The sequence below is a fragment of the Orycteropus afer genome, unplaced genomic scaffold, assembly GCF_000298275.1.
Source record: "Orycteropus afer afer isolate SDZICR_OR568_19922 unplaced genomic scaffold, OryAfe1.0 scaffold00046, whole genome shotgun sequence".
Lineage (NCBI taxonomy): Eukaryota > Metazoa > Chordata > Mammalia > Tubulidentata > Orycteropodidae > Orycteropus > Orycteropus afer.
In genome coordinates, this window is record NW_006921633.1 from 14,990,183 (window position 1) to 15,006,991 (window position 16,809).

The following is a 16,809-nucleotide window of genomic DNA, read 5'->3' on the forward strand; positions in this document are numbered from 1 at the left end:
TTTTTTGGTAGTATTATTGGAAGGAGCTCTGATGGTGTAGAGGGTAAGACATTGGACTGCTAACCAGAAGGTCAGTGGTTCAAACCCACCAGCTACTCCATGGGAGGAAGATGAGGAATCTGCTTGCATAAGGATTTGCAGCCTTGGAAACCCAGTGGGGATTTCTGTGAGTCAGAATTAACCCTACGGGTTTGGTTTTCCATTATTGTAAAGTTGTCTCTCTTTTCAATTATGTTAAAGTTTGATTTATGTATTTTGGGGCTCTTTCATTGGATACATAAATATTGAGTATGGTTATATCCTCTTGCTCAGTTGATCCTTTAATCATTATATAATGTCCTTTTTTGTCTCTTACGGTCGTTTTTGTCTTAAAGTCTTTGATTACCATTTGTTTGGTGTATTTTCTTCCAGTCTGTTTTTGCCTTTGTGTCTAAGGTGTGTCTCTTGCATATTGATGGATCTTATTTTCTTATCCAGTCTGCAACTCTCTGTCTCTTGATTGGAACACTTAATCCATTTACATTCAGTGTGATTGTTGGCAATTAGTTTCTTGAAGGTTAATGATAATGTAAAATCTGAAACCTTATCAATGAACTTTTCAAATTCTGTTATATTAAAGTCCATTTTTCTACCATGCACATCTGCACCACACACACACATACAAAACACAGACTCTAGTAAGGTACCCTGTTTAATATTAGTCATTGATGTTAGAGTCTCAAAAGGCTCTAGTTTTCTCAACCTGCCCAGACCTCATAAAGGACAGTTTTCATTGTTGCTGAGCAAGTAACTGCTTGATTAAATGGTATAGCTAATTGTGTTGAGAGTTCAGTGATTTTTATTTCCTGTTGTTTCAGAGACAGTGATTTACCAAATACAACATGTTTTGCCATAAAATTGAATTGAGCAAAAAAACTTTTCTACATAATAGTTATTAAAAAATGAATTTGACAAAATACTAACCATCAAAACTGTGTATTTTTCAGGATTCATCCTTCACCTGAGTTTCTAAACAATGATGTTCATTTCCAAGTTATTTTCATTTTTATGGTTTATTTGGTTATAAAATGAAATAATTACCATTAAAGGATCAATGTCATGCTTTGTAAAACAGATTTGTTTAACAAAAACTGAAAATAATAAGTGGCAGTTTATATGTCATCTCTCAAAACAGGCTTTAAATCCTATATTCTATGTAGAAGTTGTTAGCTGTTCTAAAGGTACAATAAGAGATTATTGTTCATATCAGTGTAATAAATTGATACTCCCTGATCATACTTTTCATTTTGCACATTGTCAGAACCTTAGACCTTAATCTTATTCTTTGATTGACAGTCGCGACCAGTGAAAGAACACTTTATTGTTTGGGATAGTCACATCTGTTCAACTTGATTCAGTTGAGGGTATTTGCATATTCTTAAGTATTTCTTCTGAGAGGGCTTTAATCCTTCTCAAGTGCTTGATGCATGTTTGAAATTCATTCATAAGGTATCTACATGCATTAATAGTTCTGTATAATATTACTGTGCATAATCTGACAGATAAGGGCACATTTTAAAACAAGGTATTCTTTAGGGATGCTACGTTACATTTTGATTTGTTCTGTTGTACAGAAATGTCAGTTTTTTGGAAGACTTCTTTAATGTTTTGATTAAATTAATATATTGTTATTTTAGACAGGTTTTTCAATCATAGGAAAAATAAAGATGAATAATAATCCAAAATAATTAATGATAGTTTTTCCTGCCTTGGTAGGAAAATTGAATAATTTTATAGAAAATAATTATAGAGTTTGAAAGGATATCTGTTCAAACTGTTTTATAGGGGAGGTTACCAAGGTTCAGCTTTACTGAGTTGCTCATGCAGTTTGGAAATTAGGCCTTAAATCTAGGTCTCAACTCCTAGATTGGTAAAGAATGATGGTATATAACCTCTGGGTCACATTAATGATTGTATATGACCTTCGACATTATTTACAAAGTCCTACATGTGAAGTTTTCCTCTTGCCACCTAATCAGGAGTTATGTCTTCTTTATCATCATCTCTCTCTAGAATTTGCATAGTGCCTTATACAAAGTTAATGCCCAATCATGTTTTGCTGCCCTGTTTTCATTTTTATCCTAGTGATCATTCTGTAAAGGATAATTATAAAACAAGGTAACATATTAATAGAATTAAATACTTCTGAGAGCAAACAGGTTTCGTTTTGTGTTTCAGTTCTAATATATTGGCAATAGCTGTATAGAGTAGAATTTTGAGATTTACTGGGGTGATTTAACAATGTTTGCCATAGCATAGGATCAGAGAAACCAACTGTTTATCTTCCTTGATATATGTGATCTTAGGGAAGAGAGAAAGACCAGGGTGATCATTAAAGGCTCTGGGAAGTAGAGAAATAAGGCCAAAGTTTAGAATAGGTAGAAGTCAGATACTGCAGGCAAGAAGGAGGGTGAATACCACCTAAGTTGGGAGTTCTATAAAAAAATTGTAGGTGTTCAGGAAAGAAAAATAGCATTAGCTTACATTAAATATAATCAAAGCAAAGAAAATAATTGTTGAGTACTTGTTGATGCCTAGTCTTGTCCTACAGCCTCTTTTCACAGTAGGCCTGGAGATGATCTGTCTTTGTTTCTATTCCTTGCTTTTCCTCTCTTGATGTGTTTCCAAAAAAAAAAAACCCCACCAAATTCACTGCCATCGAGTTGATTACAACTCATAGTGACCCCTGTTGGGTTTCCGAGGTGAGGCAGTAAATCTTTATGGGAAATAGATTGCCCAGTCTTCCTTCCGCAGAGTGGATGATAGGTTTGAACGGCCAACCTTCTGCTTAGCAGTCAAATGCCTTAGGCACTACACCACCAGAGCTCCTTCTTGGTGTGTTTAGGATTGGTCTATTCTTTCCTTGTTTCTGCCTGAGCCAGGTCTCTCCAATTTCATACCTGCCTTACTTATGTATATATATGCTATGAGATAACCTTTTTGTCACGATTTTGTTTAATTATTGTGTCATAAGAAGTCACTGGAGTAGGCAGGTCTCAATTTTTATTTGATTGAATTAAAATAATATTTTAAAATACTTGGTTAAAAAGCAAATAACTCCAATTATGTGATTACTGATTTATCTTGCAGGAATCCCCTTCTGGTCGAAGGAAAGCTCTTGCTACTAGCAGCATCAACATGAAACAGTATGCAAGTCCGATGCCAACTCAGACTGATGTCAAGTTAAAATTCAAGCCATTGTCTAAAAAAGTTGTATCTGCCACTCTACAATTTTCATTATCTTGCATATTCCTTCGGGAAGGAAAAGCCACGTAAGTTTTTTTTGTCAAATAGGCTGCTTACAATTATGTATTAAAAACTGTAAGTAAATAGCTTTTGACTCAGTAGACTGACAGCAGTTGAGAACATCCTACAGCATACCAATCATTCTTGCCTTTCTTTGTTTCAGAGCCTGAATTGAATGAGCTTCTTGTTGTAGATAGTCTCTTTTGACTCCAGAGAGTGAACAGTAATATAAATATGATTACAACTGGTTTCAAAGTTTAAATTGTATGCTACAGGATAGCATAAGTGTTTGTTTTATATACCTATTCCTCATTTATCAACGGTCTCATTATGTGATTTATGACAATAATAAAAAATCTACTTAAATTACTGTAAAGCCAGGTAAGGACTCATGTTTTGAGTGAGAGGGTGCCTCCCTCCTGAGGCCCAAGTCCTTGATCCTTCCATTTCCATTCCCCTCCCCAGCCTTGGATATGAATAAAATTAAAAGAGAGAAAATAAAGGCCAGTTGCCAAGAACCTCAGGCCATTAACCTGCAGATGTGCTACACGACCTAGTCAAATCCTAGCCAGGCCTGCAGGCTAGTGGTGGAGCTGCAGCTTCAGGCAGTGGAAGGCAGTAGAGGCAGTTGAGGGGTGCAGACCTTGAGATATGTGTTTGCATGCTTGGGGGCACTGTGGCAAACAGGTGGTGGTCCCAGGTGAATGGGTGTTTCTGTGGAGGACAAGAACTCCGTGTGGGTCAGGGTAGGACAGGTCCCCTCTTGGCTGCAAATCTTGACACCCAATCAGCTCTCCTGTGACTTGAAATGGCACAAACCAACCTACTCTCCTGAAGTACATAAGTCAGAGTGTGGAGATGAGAGCTAGCTGAGGTTGGTGGCTGCAGGGAAAAAAAACAGCCCCACAAGGCCACCTCCAAATTGACTCCTGGAGCCTGAGGGACATTTGGTTGCTGAAGTTTTGCAAAATGCTGATTTTCACATAATGACTTGGTCTTTGGCACCTAATCATGTCGATAAGTGAGGAGTGGGTGTATTTCATTGTCTTCAATGTAAATAGTGTATACTTTGAAGTACAGACAGTTCAATATGTAGAGCTTGTTTGATGTAGCTGAGACATGAGAGGAAACTAAAATGAAAATTTTAGGTTAAGAGAGATGAAAGAACTAAAGAAACTTACCAATTCTTATTTGTTTCAGTCTTCTAAAAATTGTATAAGAAGGTACAGTTAGAAAAGCAGTTTACTGTAAGCATTATCCTTTTCAAAAATTTACTTCTTAAGCATTGTGCAAGCATTAAAAAAACACATACACAAAAACCAAACTTGCTGACCTGGAGATGATTACAAGTCATGGCAACTCTATGTGTTATAGAGTAGAGCTGCTCCATAGGGTTGTGTGTTTCTTCCCCTGCCCCCCTTGGCTGTAATCTTTATGCAAGGAGCCCTGGTGGCTTAATGATTAAGTCCTTGGCTGCTAACTGAAAGGAAAGCAGTTTGAACCCACACAGCGGTTTCACAGTAGAAAAGACATGGAGACCTACTCCTGTAAAGATTATAGCCTAGGAAACTGTATGGGGCAGTTTTACCCTCTTACATATGGTCACTATGAGTTGGAGTTGAGCACACATCACACAAAAACACAATCTTTATGGACAGATAATCAGGCCTTTTTTCTTTGGTGCCACTGGATGGGTTTGAACTACTAATCTTTGGATTAGTAATCAAGTGCAAACCATTTGCACCACCCAAACCAAAAACCAAACCTACTGTCATCGAGTTGATTCCAACTTAGAGCAACCCCCATTGGGTTTTCAAGGCTATACATCTTTATGGAAGTAGCTTGCCTCATCCTCCCCTGTGGAGCAGCTGGTGGGATTGAACCACCAACCTTCTGGTTAGCAGCCAAATGCCTTAATCACTGCACCACCAGAACTACTTGCACCACCCACGGACCTTTAATCCCTAGAACTACTTCTAGTCTTGAAAAAAGTAAAATTCTAACTAGATAAAGTAAAATGGACAATACCTATAGTGGAAACAGACACACACAACATTAACCATGGTTATAGCATACAATCAAGTCAAATTGTGGGTATGGTGAAAGAGTTAGTACATACTTGGAGTGGAAGATCGGGGAGCAGAAAATAGAAATTTTATGCTTAAAAGGTGAGGGGAGGAAGGCATTTAAATCCAATCTCAATCACAGTTCTAAATGTATTTGACCTAGTAGAATATGGTTACTATAATTGGCCATCTCACTTGACTGATTACACTGAACTCTGTGCGTCAGTCAAAATGAGATGTTTGGCACTTATCTACATGGCAACAAATGACTTGGTAGATAACAGTAAGCTCCTTTCTGGAAAGTTGGCTTTTAAGTGAGTGTGGTAGAGAGACAGTGCAGAATGGTAGCAATTAGTCTTTTATCTCAGGACCTTAAATTTTACTGACAAATTGAAAATAAATACCCTGAAGTTCAAGCCAAAATCAAAAGAAAGGAAGCAGAGAAAGAAGAGAGAAAACAAATTCAGAGAAGTTCCTTTGAGGGTGGATTCCTTTCCACTGGGCAGAAGAAGTAAGTGCATCAGCACCATTCATAGGAATCTAGGTGAGAGGAAATTCAGTTAAACCACAAGTCTCAGTTTGAATGGAGACTTCTCTTAGAACACCCCTGAGCTCTACCTCTTCTTTCCTCCCTCTTTACCTTTCCCAAATAAAAATTTTCAGGGTTGAAATAAGAGAAGATGAAAGGTAAGATTAGCAAATTAATATTTTAAGAATGATATTATATTCTTGAAATTATCCCCCATTGCTAGGTGAGCAAGTTCTAAGCTATTCATATAAAGTAATACAACTTATTTTTTTGTTGTTCATTCAGACTTTGTGTCATTAAATTTATTTTAAAAAAGAGGAAATGATTTTGTAACTCTGTAGTTTATATGAAGGAGCTCTCGTGGTGTAGTGGTTAAGGCATTTGGCTGCTCACCAAAAGATCAGGTGGTTTGAACCCATCTAGCTGCTCTACAGAAGAAAGATGAGCAGTCTGCTTTTGTAAAGACTTACAGCCGTGGAAACCCAATGCAAGTTGCTATGAATCAGAATCAACTCATTTCCTGTGAGTTTGGCTTTGGTTTGATATCGCTTGTATGAGATAAAATGGGAAGAATTTCAAAAGCCAGTTTCCTCTGAAAATTCATATTATATTTAGAAGATAGATGCATATTAACAACAATTACTTCGGAAGATAAACTTTTATTTGGGGCTTTCTGAATTTTGAAGAAGTATATAAAACTGAAATTTTGTATGGAAAGAACATGTTAGAAATATGTTTCATTCACTGTATTTGAATTTTAAAATCAAAATATTAGATCAAGAAAATGTAAATAATTTTACTTTTAGAATATTTAATGTAAACTTTATAAATTTATATTTAAAATACTTCAAAATAACAAAAAGTTTAAGGTTTACCAAATATATGGGTGCTCTGGTGGCATAGTACCTAAGGATTTGACTGCTAACCAGAAGGCTGGTGGTTCAAACCCACCAGCCACTCCTCAGAAGGATGATTGGACAGTCTATTTCTGTGGAGATACCGCCTTAGAAACCCAAGGAGGGAGGGGTGACTGTGAGTCGGATCCAACTCGACTACAGTGAGTTTGGTTTTGGTTTTTTTGGTAATCAAATATATGGCATTTAATTTATAGTCAGCCCTGATTGTTTCTCATATTTTAATTCTTTAAAAGGTTAGATTTTATTTTTAAGTTGTTTTTTTCTATTACTGTAATTCCTTAATTATGGGGAAGATACGACACCTTTGGGAAAAAGAGCACGTTTAAACAAAATTTAAATATAATTTTCAAGAAGTTTACCACCTCCATTCCTTCCTACCCACAAGGCCAAAAAAGGCTTCTTGGGCTTCAGATTAAATATTTCTGTTTTACTTATTTTAGAACATTTATGTATTTAAAGTCTAACTCTCATCTGATTTGCAAACATCTTCACTGTTTCATGAAACAAGTTTTTGTTTCCAGGTTTCACGATTAGGAAACCATACTTGAATCTCATGAAGAAAAATTTTGTCTTCCTTAGATTTGCAGCACAAAATTAAACTAACTCCTAACCAGTTAGTTTTGAACCTGTTTTCTTTTTACTAATTATACATGCCATTTAAAAATTAATGAATAGGAGTATTTAGATTTTTCAGTATCCTTGTACAACTATTTGAAAGGATTTATTAACATTGTATCTTATAGAAAGAAGGAATATATTATGTTCTTAAAAACAATAATTTGTCAAGCAGTGTCATTTATTGAACTGTATATTACATTCTGAATCACTGATGTAGGGACGAAGACATGCAAAGTTTGGCTAGTTTGATGAGTATGAAGCAGGCTGACATTGGCAATTTAGATGACTTTGAAGAAGATAATGAAGAAGATGATGAAAACCGAGTGAACCAAGAGGAAAAGGCAGCAAAAATTACAGGTTCGTTTTGTTAGCATATAAGGTAAAAGTTTTAATTTTTTGCAATGTTGAAAAACTTACTCTTTTTCCTGGGGGGAAAAAAATAATGCTGCTAACAAGAGTATTGGTTTTTTGTTGTTGTTTTGATTTTTTTTTTTTTTTATGGAGGAAGGATTGTTATTTTAAAGTTTGCCATTATTAATAGTATGTTAATATTGTAATGTAAATGCATGAAATGCAATTGTATTATATCAACAACAGAAAATTATTTAGGTATATTATTTCCTCTAAGTAAGCTAAGTTCTTCTAGGAGTGTACTGTTTGATTCAGTTATTTTGTGTATCTCTTAGAGTGTTTTAGACAATGAAAACACTTTGAGATTTTTCGTTTAGTCAGTAATTTCTTCTGGAAAGTTGTTTAAATCAGCAGTAATTGACAAAATATATCTTCTATTGCTAGAATCTTTGCTAGAAGGTGAAAGAAACTCCTTCCATGGTGTCTGTGTTTGAATTTATCCTACTCCCACTCTGAGTTAAACCCCCTGCTAACTGGAAACATACTTTGGGAATGGCTCTCAAGCAGAGACTCTTTATTGATGCTTCATATTTAAAAACGAGATAATTTCTATAGATGTGCAGCACCAGTAAGTGGACAGAAAAAAAATTAATTACAGTTGGAAAAACAACTGAAATGTAGCAAAAATGATAAGACTGAGACTAGGAAGAGCAAAAGCCTTTTAATAGAAAGTTTACTGCATCCATTATTAGATACATATCTTGAAAACAATCAGTGCTTCCATCTGTGTGGCAACTTCACATTTGAAGCAGTATTTGTTGATATGACAGTCTTAGAGATTTGAGTTGAATTTCTGAATGCACACCTTTAAGAAGAGAAAAGAGTCCTGCATAAATGACAAGGTCCTATTGTATACAGCTTAGAAAATCAGGCTCAAGTAAGACAGTTTACAGCAAGCATTACTGTAGAAACTCAGATGTTACGATACCCAAAAGCCCCCTGATACTCTTATGATTGGTGTAAAGAGTAGGATGGGATATACTTAGGCTCAACTAGACATTTCAACTCACATGACCTGAATAAGACACACTTAGCAGTAGATTCACTTAGAATGATATTGGACAGGAAACACAGCCTGCCAGCAAGGCATTCCTCTTTCACAGGAGTCCTCACAGCAGCCCAGAGGCTATTTTCTGGCCCCTTCTTCCAAATGGCACAGGGCACCAAGAGACAAGATCCACATAGTTAGGCATAGGATTTACCTTGACTTAGAATCTCCATCCCTCATAAGACCTATATAATAACACTTGTAACATGTCTAGTTACAAGGGTTTCCACATTCAGAGAAGCTCGAAGCTGTAACATTTATTAAGTTTATAATCTGTTCACAGTCCTTCTATCCAGATATAGTTTATCAATCAGGAGTCATGTCATTATCATCAGCAGTGCTGCCTAGTATTTGTTAATTCTTTTCCCAAAGTTACATAGTTAATTCCCCATAAAGTAGGTAAAGTTAATTCAGGAGGAGGAAGAGAGGGTGATAGATATATTGGGTAACTTCAGAGGACAAAATAGAACATCACAGATGGTACTAGAAGAGGAGATACCATTTCAGATTTGAGGAGGTAAAGTTGATGATGGTATGACTCAACCCTCTGAGCTTAAATGTCCTGCTAGCTGGAATCAAGAACGGGGATAAGCAGGTCTCCCACCTTTGATTAGAAGGTTCATCTGTGTAAACTTGGACTCTGGTCAGAAAATACATCCATTAATTCACTTTTATTTTTCAACTGGGCATCTGCCCTCTAGTACTTAAGAGGCTCCAGTTTATATAAGACTCAGAAAGAAAATCATAGGATTGCTCTGGACTCAGTCAAGTAAAATAGTTACCCATTTTGGAGGTCTGTGTAAAGGATGAGAATTGGTGGAAAACTGCCATCTGTTGTCAAGGTATTAAGGTTGGGACATGGGGAGAAACAGATGGATAGAGCAGTTCTTATCCCTTGACCTAAAAGGTTTATAAGGTACCATAGCTACCTCTTTCTTAAAAAAAAATTTGAGATCCTAGGTTGAGTGACTGAAGACAGCAAGAATCTCTCTTCCTAGTATTTAGAACTCAGATGTGGTGACTCAGAGAATAGAAGTGGCAGAAGATACAGACTATAAATTCAGCCTATTTTCTGGGTCCCTCTAAAATGCTAATGCTGCTTTGTTTATACTAATGGCAACAAACATTTTCTCTAACCCATCCTTGTCCCCCAAGAATCCAGGAGAATTCTGTCGATACTAAGAGCCCATCTGATAGAGCTATATCTAATAGAGTATATACTGTATGATTCCATTTATGTGACATTCTAAAAGGGACAAAAGTAGTCTAATGTGGGAAAACATTAGAATATGGTTGTATGTAGGTGACTGGGAGAGGGACATGAGTGAAATCTTTTTGAACTTTATTTCTGCTGGAATATTGACATGTTCCTAGCTGAGAGCACCTTAAAATGAGATATAAACAAACAATAACAACAACAACAAAAAAAAAACAAACCCATTGCCATGGAGTTGATTCCAACTCATAGCAATCCCCATTGGATTTCCAAGGTTATAAATCTTAGCAGTAGTAAATTGCCTCATTTGAACCACCAACCTTCTGATTAGCAGCCAAGTACTTTACCCAGTATAACACCAGAGATCCCTTAAAATAAGATATACCCATATTAAAACTTGTTGTACTATAGAGAGCAAAATGAGGAAGCTACAAGATGTACAGTTATGTTCTAGCTCTAGACAGGGTTTTGTTTTTTTTTTAAATTTACTCCAACTATAAACTTTCTCAAAAAGAAAAGCCTCCTACTCTTCACGCCACCTCCCCCCTTTTTTTGTTGTTGTTCAATGTGAAAATCTCTGGTGGTCAATTTCTATCTTCTTTTGCCTTCCTAACAGTAAAGAAGAGTCTCAAATTACTTGACCCTTTGCTTCTATTGCTTGCCCCTAATTTAGTTTCCTTCTTATTCTCACCAGTGTGAAGCAAGTCAAGGCTGACACACTGTTATGATGTCTAAATGTTGTATACCATGAGTTTATTGCTCAGTGTGTGTGAGTAATGATAGTATAGAAAATGTGTGTGTTCTATTACATGGCATTATTAGGCTGTCCCCAAAATATATAAATTTTCAGGAAGACAAGGCTTTAATGAGTAATAAAGTATTATATAAGTATAGTGGCCTGGGTAATTTTTTTGGTCAGACGAGTACATTAAGCTTTTAAGCTACCCACTTAAAATTAAATTTTTTTTTAAAGTTTGATTTTTTTCTGATTATAAAAGTAAAACCCATTGACTGTTGGAAATTTGAAACAAAGAGAAAAGTCCTGTTTTTGAAAGAGTTACACATAACAAAATTAGGTGTTTTAGGCTCTAGATCCACATATATAACATCTAATGAATATCTCCATTGGGTAGCTTCCCAGGTACCTAAGCTCGGTATGTCCCAAACTAAAGAGCCCCCATTACAACGCTAGAACTACCATCCACACAGTCACCCAAGACAAATCTGGCATTTAGCCTGGATTCCTTTCCCCATCTCCATGTCAAATTAACCATGAAATCTTTCTCCTTTATTTATTTAATTTACAAGTATTTATTGAGTACTTCCCATCATGGAGTAGTGATGCGAAACTACTCTTCTTTTCGCATCCTGTCCTTTTTTTCAAATGCTGCCACCATGTTACTACTGGAATGATGTTTCTAAAATATACACTTTATCTTTCAATGGATTCTTATGGCTCTTAAAGTTCACACTCTTTAATTTGGTGCACAGTAACTTTTGTAATACGACATTTGCCAGATTCTTATCATTCTCTGACATCTTAAGCCCCAAACAATTCGCAGTTTCTTGTGTATTTTATGTTCTCATTTGCTTCGCTTTCATTCTCATGGAATACCCTGTTTCCTCATTTAAAAATAATGTTTCCATGTCTTGTGTTGGCTCAAATAGATAGTTAAGTCCTAGAAGCCTTCCTGACTTTGACTGAGTTTATATGCCTCCCCAGATTAACATAGCCTACAATATATCTCAATTAGAATATTTATAATATTTATCATATACTGTATATTGTTTTAAGGAGCCTCGTTGTCCATTGGTTAAGCTCTTGGCTGCTAACTAAAAGACTGGCAGTTCAAGCCCACCAGCTACTCCACGGGAGAAAGATGTGGCAGTCTGCTTCCATTAAGATTTACAGCCTTGAAAACCCACTGGGGTAGTTCTACTCTATCCTTAAGGGTCACTATGAGTCAGAGCTGACATGAAGACAACAAATTTGGGGTTTGGGTTTGATATGTTGCTTTACTGTCAGTCTATCCCACTAAAATGTAAAACCCACAAGTACTGTTACTAAAATAGGCATATTATAGGTACTTAATAAATGTTTATTAAATAGATAAATGCTATCTCTTTGGAACATTTCTTTTTATGATTTGGATTAAATTTTATTTACATACTGAATGGAGTATTGGTATAGATAGCTTCATACTCTGTCAATAAGAATAAAAGTTTTAGAAGCAGTAGTCCTAGGAGTGAAATAAGGATTGATTTAAGCCATGAGTAGACTGGGAAAACTGCTAGGACAGGAAGAAAATGGAGAGGTGAAATGACTCTGGATTGATTAATGAGGAAATGGTCTGTCAGTGGTGGTTTTAGATATCACCAAGAGCCATGATTAGGGGGATAATGTGTCTATACATTCAGAAAATTTATAGTGTTGTTGTTGTTGTTTTGCCGTCGAGTCAGCCCCGACTCATAGCGACCCCTCCTTGGGTTTCCGAGGCAGTATCACTACGGAAGTAGGATTGCCCAACCTTCCTTCCGAGGAGTGGCTGGTGGGTTTGAACCGCCAGCCTTCTGGTGAGCAGTCAAGTGCCTTAGGCACTATGCTACCAGAGCTCCTTATTTATAGTGTAGATGTTCTAATCATATAGTCATCTTGATAGCATTTCAATTAATGCCCACTGTACCTAAAACACTATGAAATAATATTAATGTTTTGAAGGTAAGGACCAGGTCTAATTTTTTTTTCCAGCATCTTCTAAAATATTTATTACACAAAACATTTAATGAATAATTGATTCCTACCTTCATTGAGATTACTTCCTAGAATATAAAGGAGTTAAAATACATTCACCATATAAAGAAAACTACAAATCTTTGAGCATTATTTAAAACTTTTTTACCTAGTAATTGCATGTCTAGGAATATAGTACAAATAAAATGCAGATATTAATAGTAGTACCTCTTATGAGGATTAACTCTTATAATCCATGCAAAGCCATGGCTTAATAAATATGAGTTGCTATTTTTTTTTTTTGTTTCATATTTTCAAAGTTAAAAGCAAACCATTTCCAAATTTTAAAAAATAGAAAATTAGTAATCACTTAACACTGATCCTCTAACTCCATTATATTTTCCTAAAAATTACAAAGTACGGTGGTTAGTTCCTTTAGTTCCTACTGCCGTAGAGTTGATTCTGACTCATAGTGAGCTCTATTGGGTTTCCAAGGCTGTAAATCTTTATGGAAGTAGATTGCCTCATCTTCCTCTGCACAGCAGGAGGTGGGTTTGAACTGCTGACCTTCTGTTTAGCAGCCAAATGCCTTACCCACTACACCACCAGAGCTCCTTTTACAATAATAGTGGAAGGTAAAGGATCTGACTGAATGACTAAATTCTACCTACTGAGGGATCTGCTAGGTGAGTTTGAGCTAGAGTGAGATTGAAAGCTATTAGCACAGTAAAATGGAAGAAAACACTATAAAGTCTCATTATTCAGCTCTTAGGATGAAGAGTTCAAGTGGTATTAATTTTACTCCTTATTTTCTGTTGTTTACTTTAACAGTGTTATTCATGCAAAATATATTTTCTTATTTGGACAAGGGAAATTAATAAGTTTTCCAACTTTTCATGTATATATTTAGCTCAAATATCTATAAATTAACACATTTCTGGCAGCTTAATATTCTAACCAGGTGCTCTCAAATCTATTCTGACTTATGGTGACCCCATGTGTGTTAGAACAGAACTGTGAGCCATAGGGCTTTCAATGGCTGATATTTTTTAAGTAGATTGCTTGGCCTTTCTTCCAAAGTGCCACTGGGTAGACTTGAACCTCCAACCTTATGGTTAGCAGTTGAGGGCTTGGCTGTTTGTACCACCCAGAGACCCTTAATAAGTTTGTTTCAATATTAATTTTCATCTTCATAGACTGTAAATTCCACAAGGACAATAAACATGCCTGTTTTTTTCATCCCTGTATCCTTGTTCAACAAATGAATGGATGAGGACAGCCATGTTACAAATGTGTATTCTAAGACTAGTTCAAATAAAATTTAGAATGTGGAGCTCTGGTTGTGTAGTAGCTAAGGCATTTGACTGTTAACCAGAAGGCTGGCCATTCAAACCCACTAGTCACTTATTGGAAGGAGGGTTGGGCACTCTACTTCCATAGAAATACCGCCTCGGAAACCCAAGGACTCCTCTGCTCTCAGTCAGAATTGACTCGACGGCAGTGAGTTTGGTTTTTAGATTTAGATTTACAGTGTCAAGAACAGTATTTTTAAACATGGAATTTGGAAGTATTTGTTATTTTTGATCGTTTTATTTGTTCCATTTAATGATCTGGATGTGTTTGATTTGTCCTGCTGCCTAAGTTATTCTCAGGTTTTAACTTTGGAAACAGGATTTACTAGAATACCCAAGTAGGCTCTTAATTTTTTCCATGTTGTCTAATTTTCATCCAGTGAATGATAATTTCACATATTGATAGTTTGTTCAAATTTTATATGACTTATGTAGAAGAATCCTATTTATACAAAATGAAGTCTATCTTTATTTTAAGATTTCTTCTTTATCTATCCCTATCTGTTTCCTTTTGTCTCTTATTGGCTAAGTGATAAGATTTCCTCAAGCAAAACTCACAAGTTTCCTTGAAAGAACAGATTCCCCGGAAAACAAGAGCTACTGTGAAAACAGTAGCTACTATTTGCTTTTCTAGGTTTAGTGCTGATTTTTTCAATTCTAAAACATGAATCAGTGCTTATTATCTACATGATTTTTTTTTAAGATATATTCTTAAAACCTTTTGTTTAAAGGTAAAATATTATATAACAAATGATACTTTTTCTTCTGTGATATCAAGAGGATATTTTAGTTCTATTTTTAACATATGCTTTTAAAGCAGAATTCCATTTACAAATGCAAAAAGTGGCTGCTGAAAACCAGTGTCAACTTCTTGGGTTATTACCTTTGTTTTGTGTTCATTAACATAGTTGTTATGTTACTAATACAAATTTTAACAGTAAAATCCTCTCTTTTTAAAAATATGAGTACAGCATAATGTTAAGTTAGATATATGTTATATAGTTCATCAAAATAACCTCCTCCAAATGTATCCTGTTATTTAAACAAGCATCTCTTCTCTTTATCTTTTTGAGTAACAGCATGCTTCTACTGCTCTTTAATTAAATGACCTTACCTTACATTTGTCTTGACTGGCTTCTGTTTACAGAAATTGTAAACCAGTTGAATGCTCTGAGCAGCTTAGATGAAGATCAAGATGACTGCATAAAGCAAGCAAATATGCCTTCAGCTAAATCAGCCAGTTCCTCTGAAGGTCTAAGAGCTTTCCTCCTTTCTTTCTGTTTCTGATCCCCTGTATATACTGTGACCTGCTGCTACCTCTTGACTTCTGCCTGTACTTAGCTGTCAGTTTTGTCTTTGTGCTTTCCTTGAATGTTTTCTTTGGTAATTTGTAGTATACCAACTGGCAACAACAGAACAGAATTTATCTTTAGCAAAAAGCCTTTTATCAGAATCCTTATTTCATCTGTGAGTTTATATATTATAAACATTGTTTTAAATATTTGCCTATACTAAACTCGTATGAATTGTTCTTATTTGGGAGTTAAGAATGTTGTCTAAATCTATGCCTCCTTTTTTTTATTATAAAATCAAATTAGATCCAGGCAAAACCTTCATTATCTGACATAATTTTCAAAGTATTATGTATATGTTTGTTTTGTTTTATTTGAAAATGTTGGTATGCTACAAAATACTTGGATGTCATTCTGCCATTGGTAAATGCTATATCTTATTATTTGCAGGTATTATTAGTGTGAATTTTTACAATTTGAAATGTGTCATGAATGATCTATCATTATGCTTAACCATGACTATAGTGAAATAATACATATGTTTCTTTTCAGAGCTTATCAACAAACTTAACTTTTTGGATGAAGCTGAAAAGGACTTGGCCACTGTGAATTCAAATCCGTTTGGTGAACCTGATGTAGCAGAATTAAATCCATTTGGAGATCCTGACACAGAAGGTAGCAAGTTTTTTCTTTATTTTTAAAGTCTTCATATAGTCAAGTTCTTTTGAAGTATAGGGCAGGACAAGTTTCTTTTCTTTTTTTTTTTTTTTAATTGTGATTTGGGGTGAAAATTTACAGAGCAAATTCACTTTCCATACAGTAGTTCACACACACTTTGTCTCATGACATTCACTATGATTTACCACAATTCAACAGCTCCCCTCCCAATTCCTCCTGATAGTTACCCTAACTTTCCTGTGCAGGACAAGATTTTTAAAAGCAATTTTTGTTTATAGTGGTAATATTATTATCTTTAGTATCACTTGCAGTTGATCAACAATCCTTGGTAGCTTCCATTGAATTTTTTAAAAAGAAAAAGAAAGAACACATTTTATAGACATTTACTTGGGGCTTAGTTTTGATTTAGTTTGGTCAAACTCATAGTCCAGCTCTAATGTTACAAATAGGAGCTCTGCTAGCATAGTGGCTAAAGCACTTGACTGCTAACCAGAAGGCTGGCGGTTCAAACCCACCAGCCACTCCTCGGAAGGAAGATTGGGCAGTCCTACTTCCGTAGTGATACTGCCTCAGAAACCCAACGAGGGGTCGCTATGAGTCGGGGCTGACTCGACAGCACATAACAACAACAACAACATTGAGAATGGTATTGATTTCCTTATTTCT

At 35.5% G+C, this 16,809-nt stretch overlaps 1 protein-coding gene across 1 annotated transcript in view; it reads left to right on the top strand.

Moving 5' to 3' along the window:
- EHBP1 (EH domain binding protein 1) overlaps positions 1-16,809 on the top strand; it is a 612,350-nt gene that overhangs the window by 344,314 nt on the left and 251,227 nt on the right. Inside the window, exons 5-8 of the mRNA XM_007938033.2 lie at positions 3,130-3,311; positions 7,633-7,772; positions 15,321-15,425; positions 16,018-16,140. Coding sequence (XP_007936224.1) covers positions 3,130-3,311; positions 7,633-7,772; positions 15,321-15,425; positions 16,018-16,140 — 550 coding nt within the window. The remainder of the gene's footprint in view (positions 1-3,129; positions 3,312-7,632; positions 7,773-15,320; positions 15,426-16,017; positions 16,141-16,809) is intronic.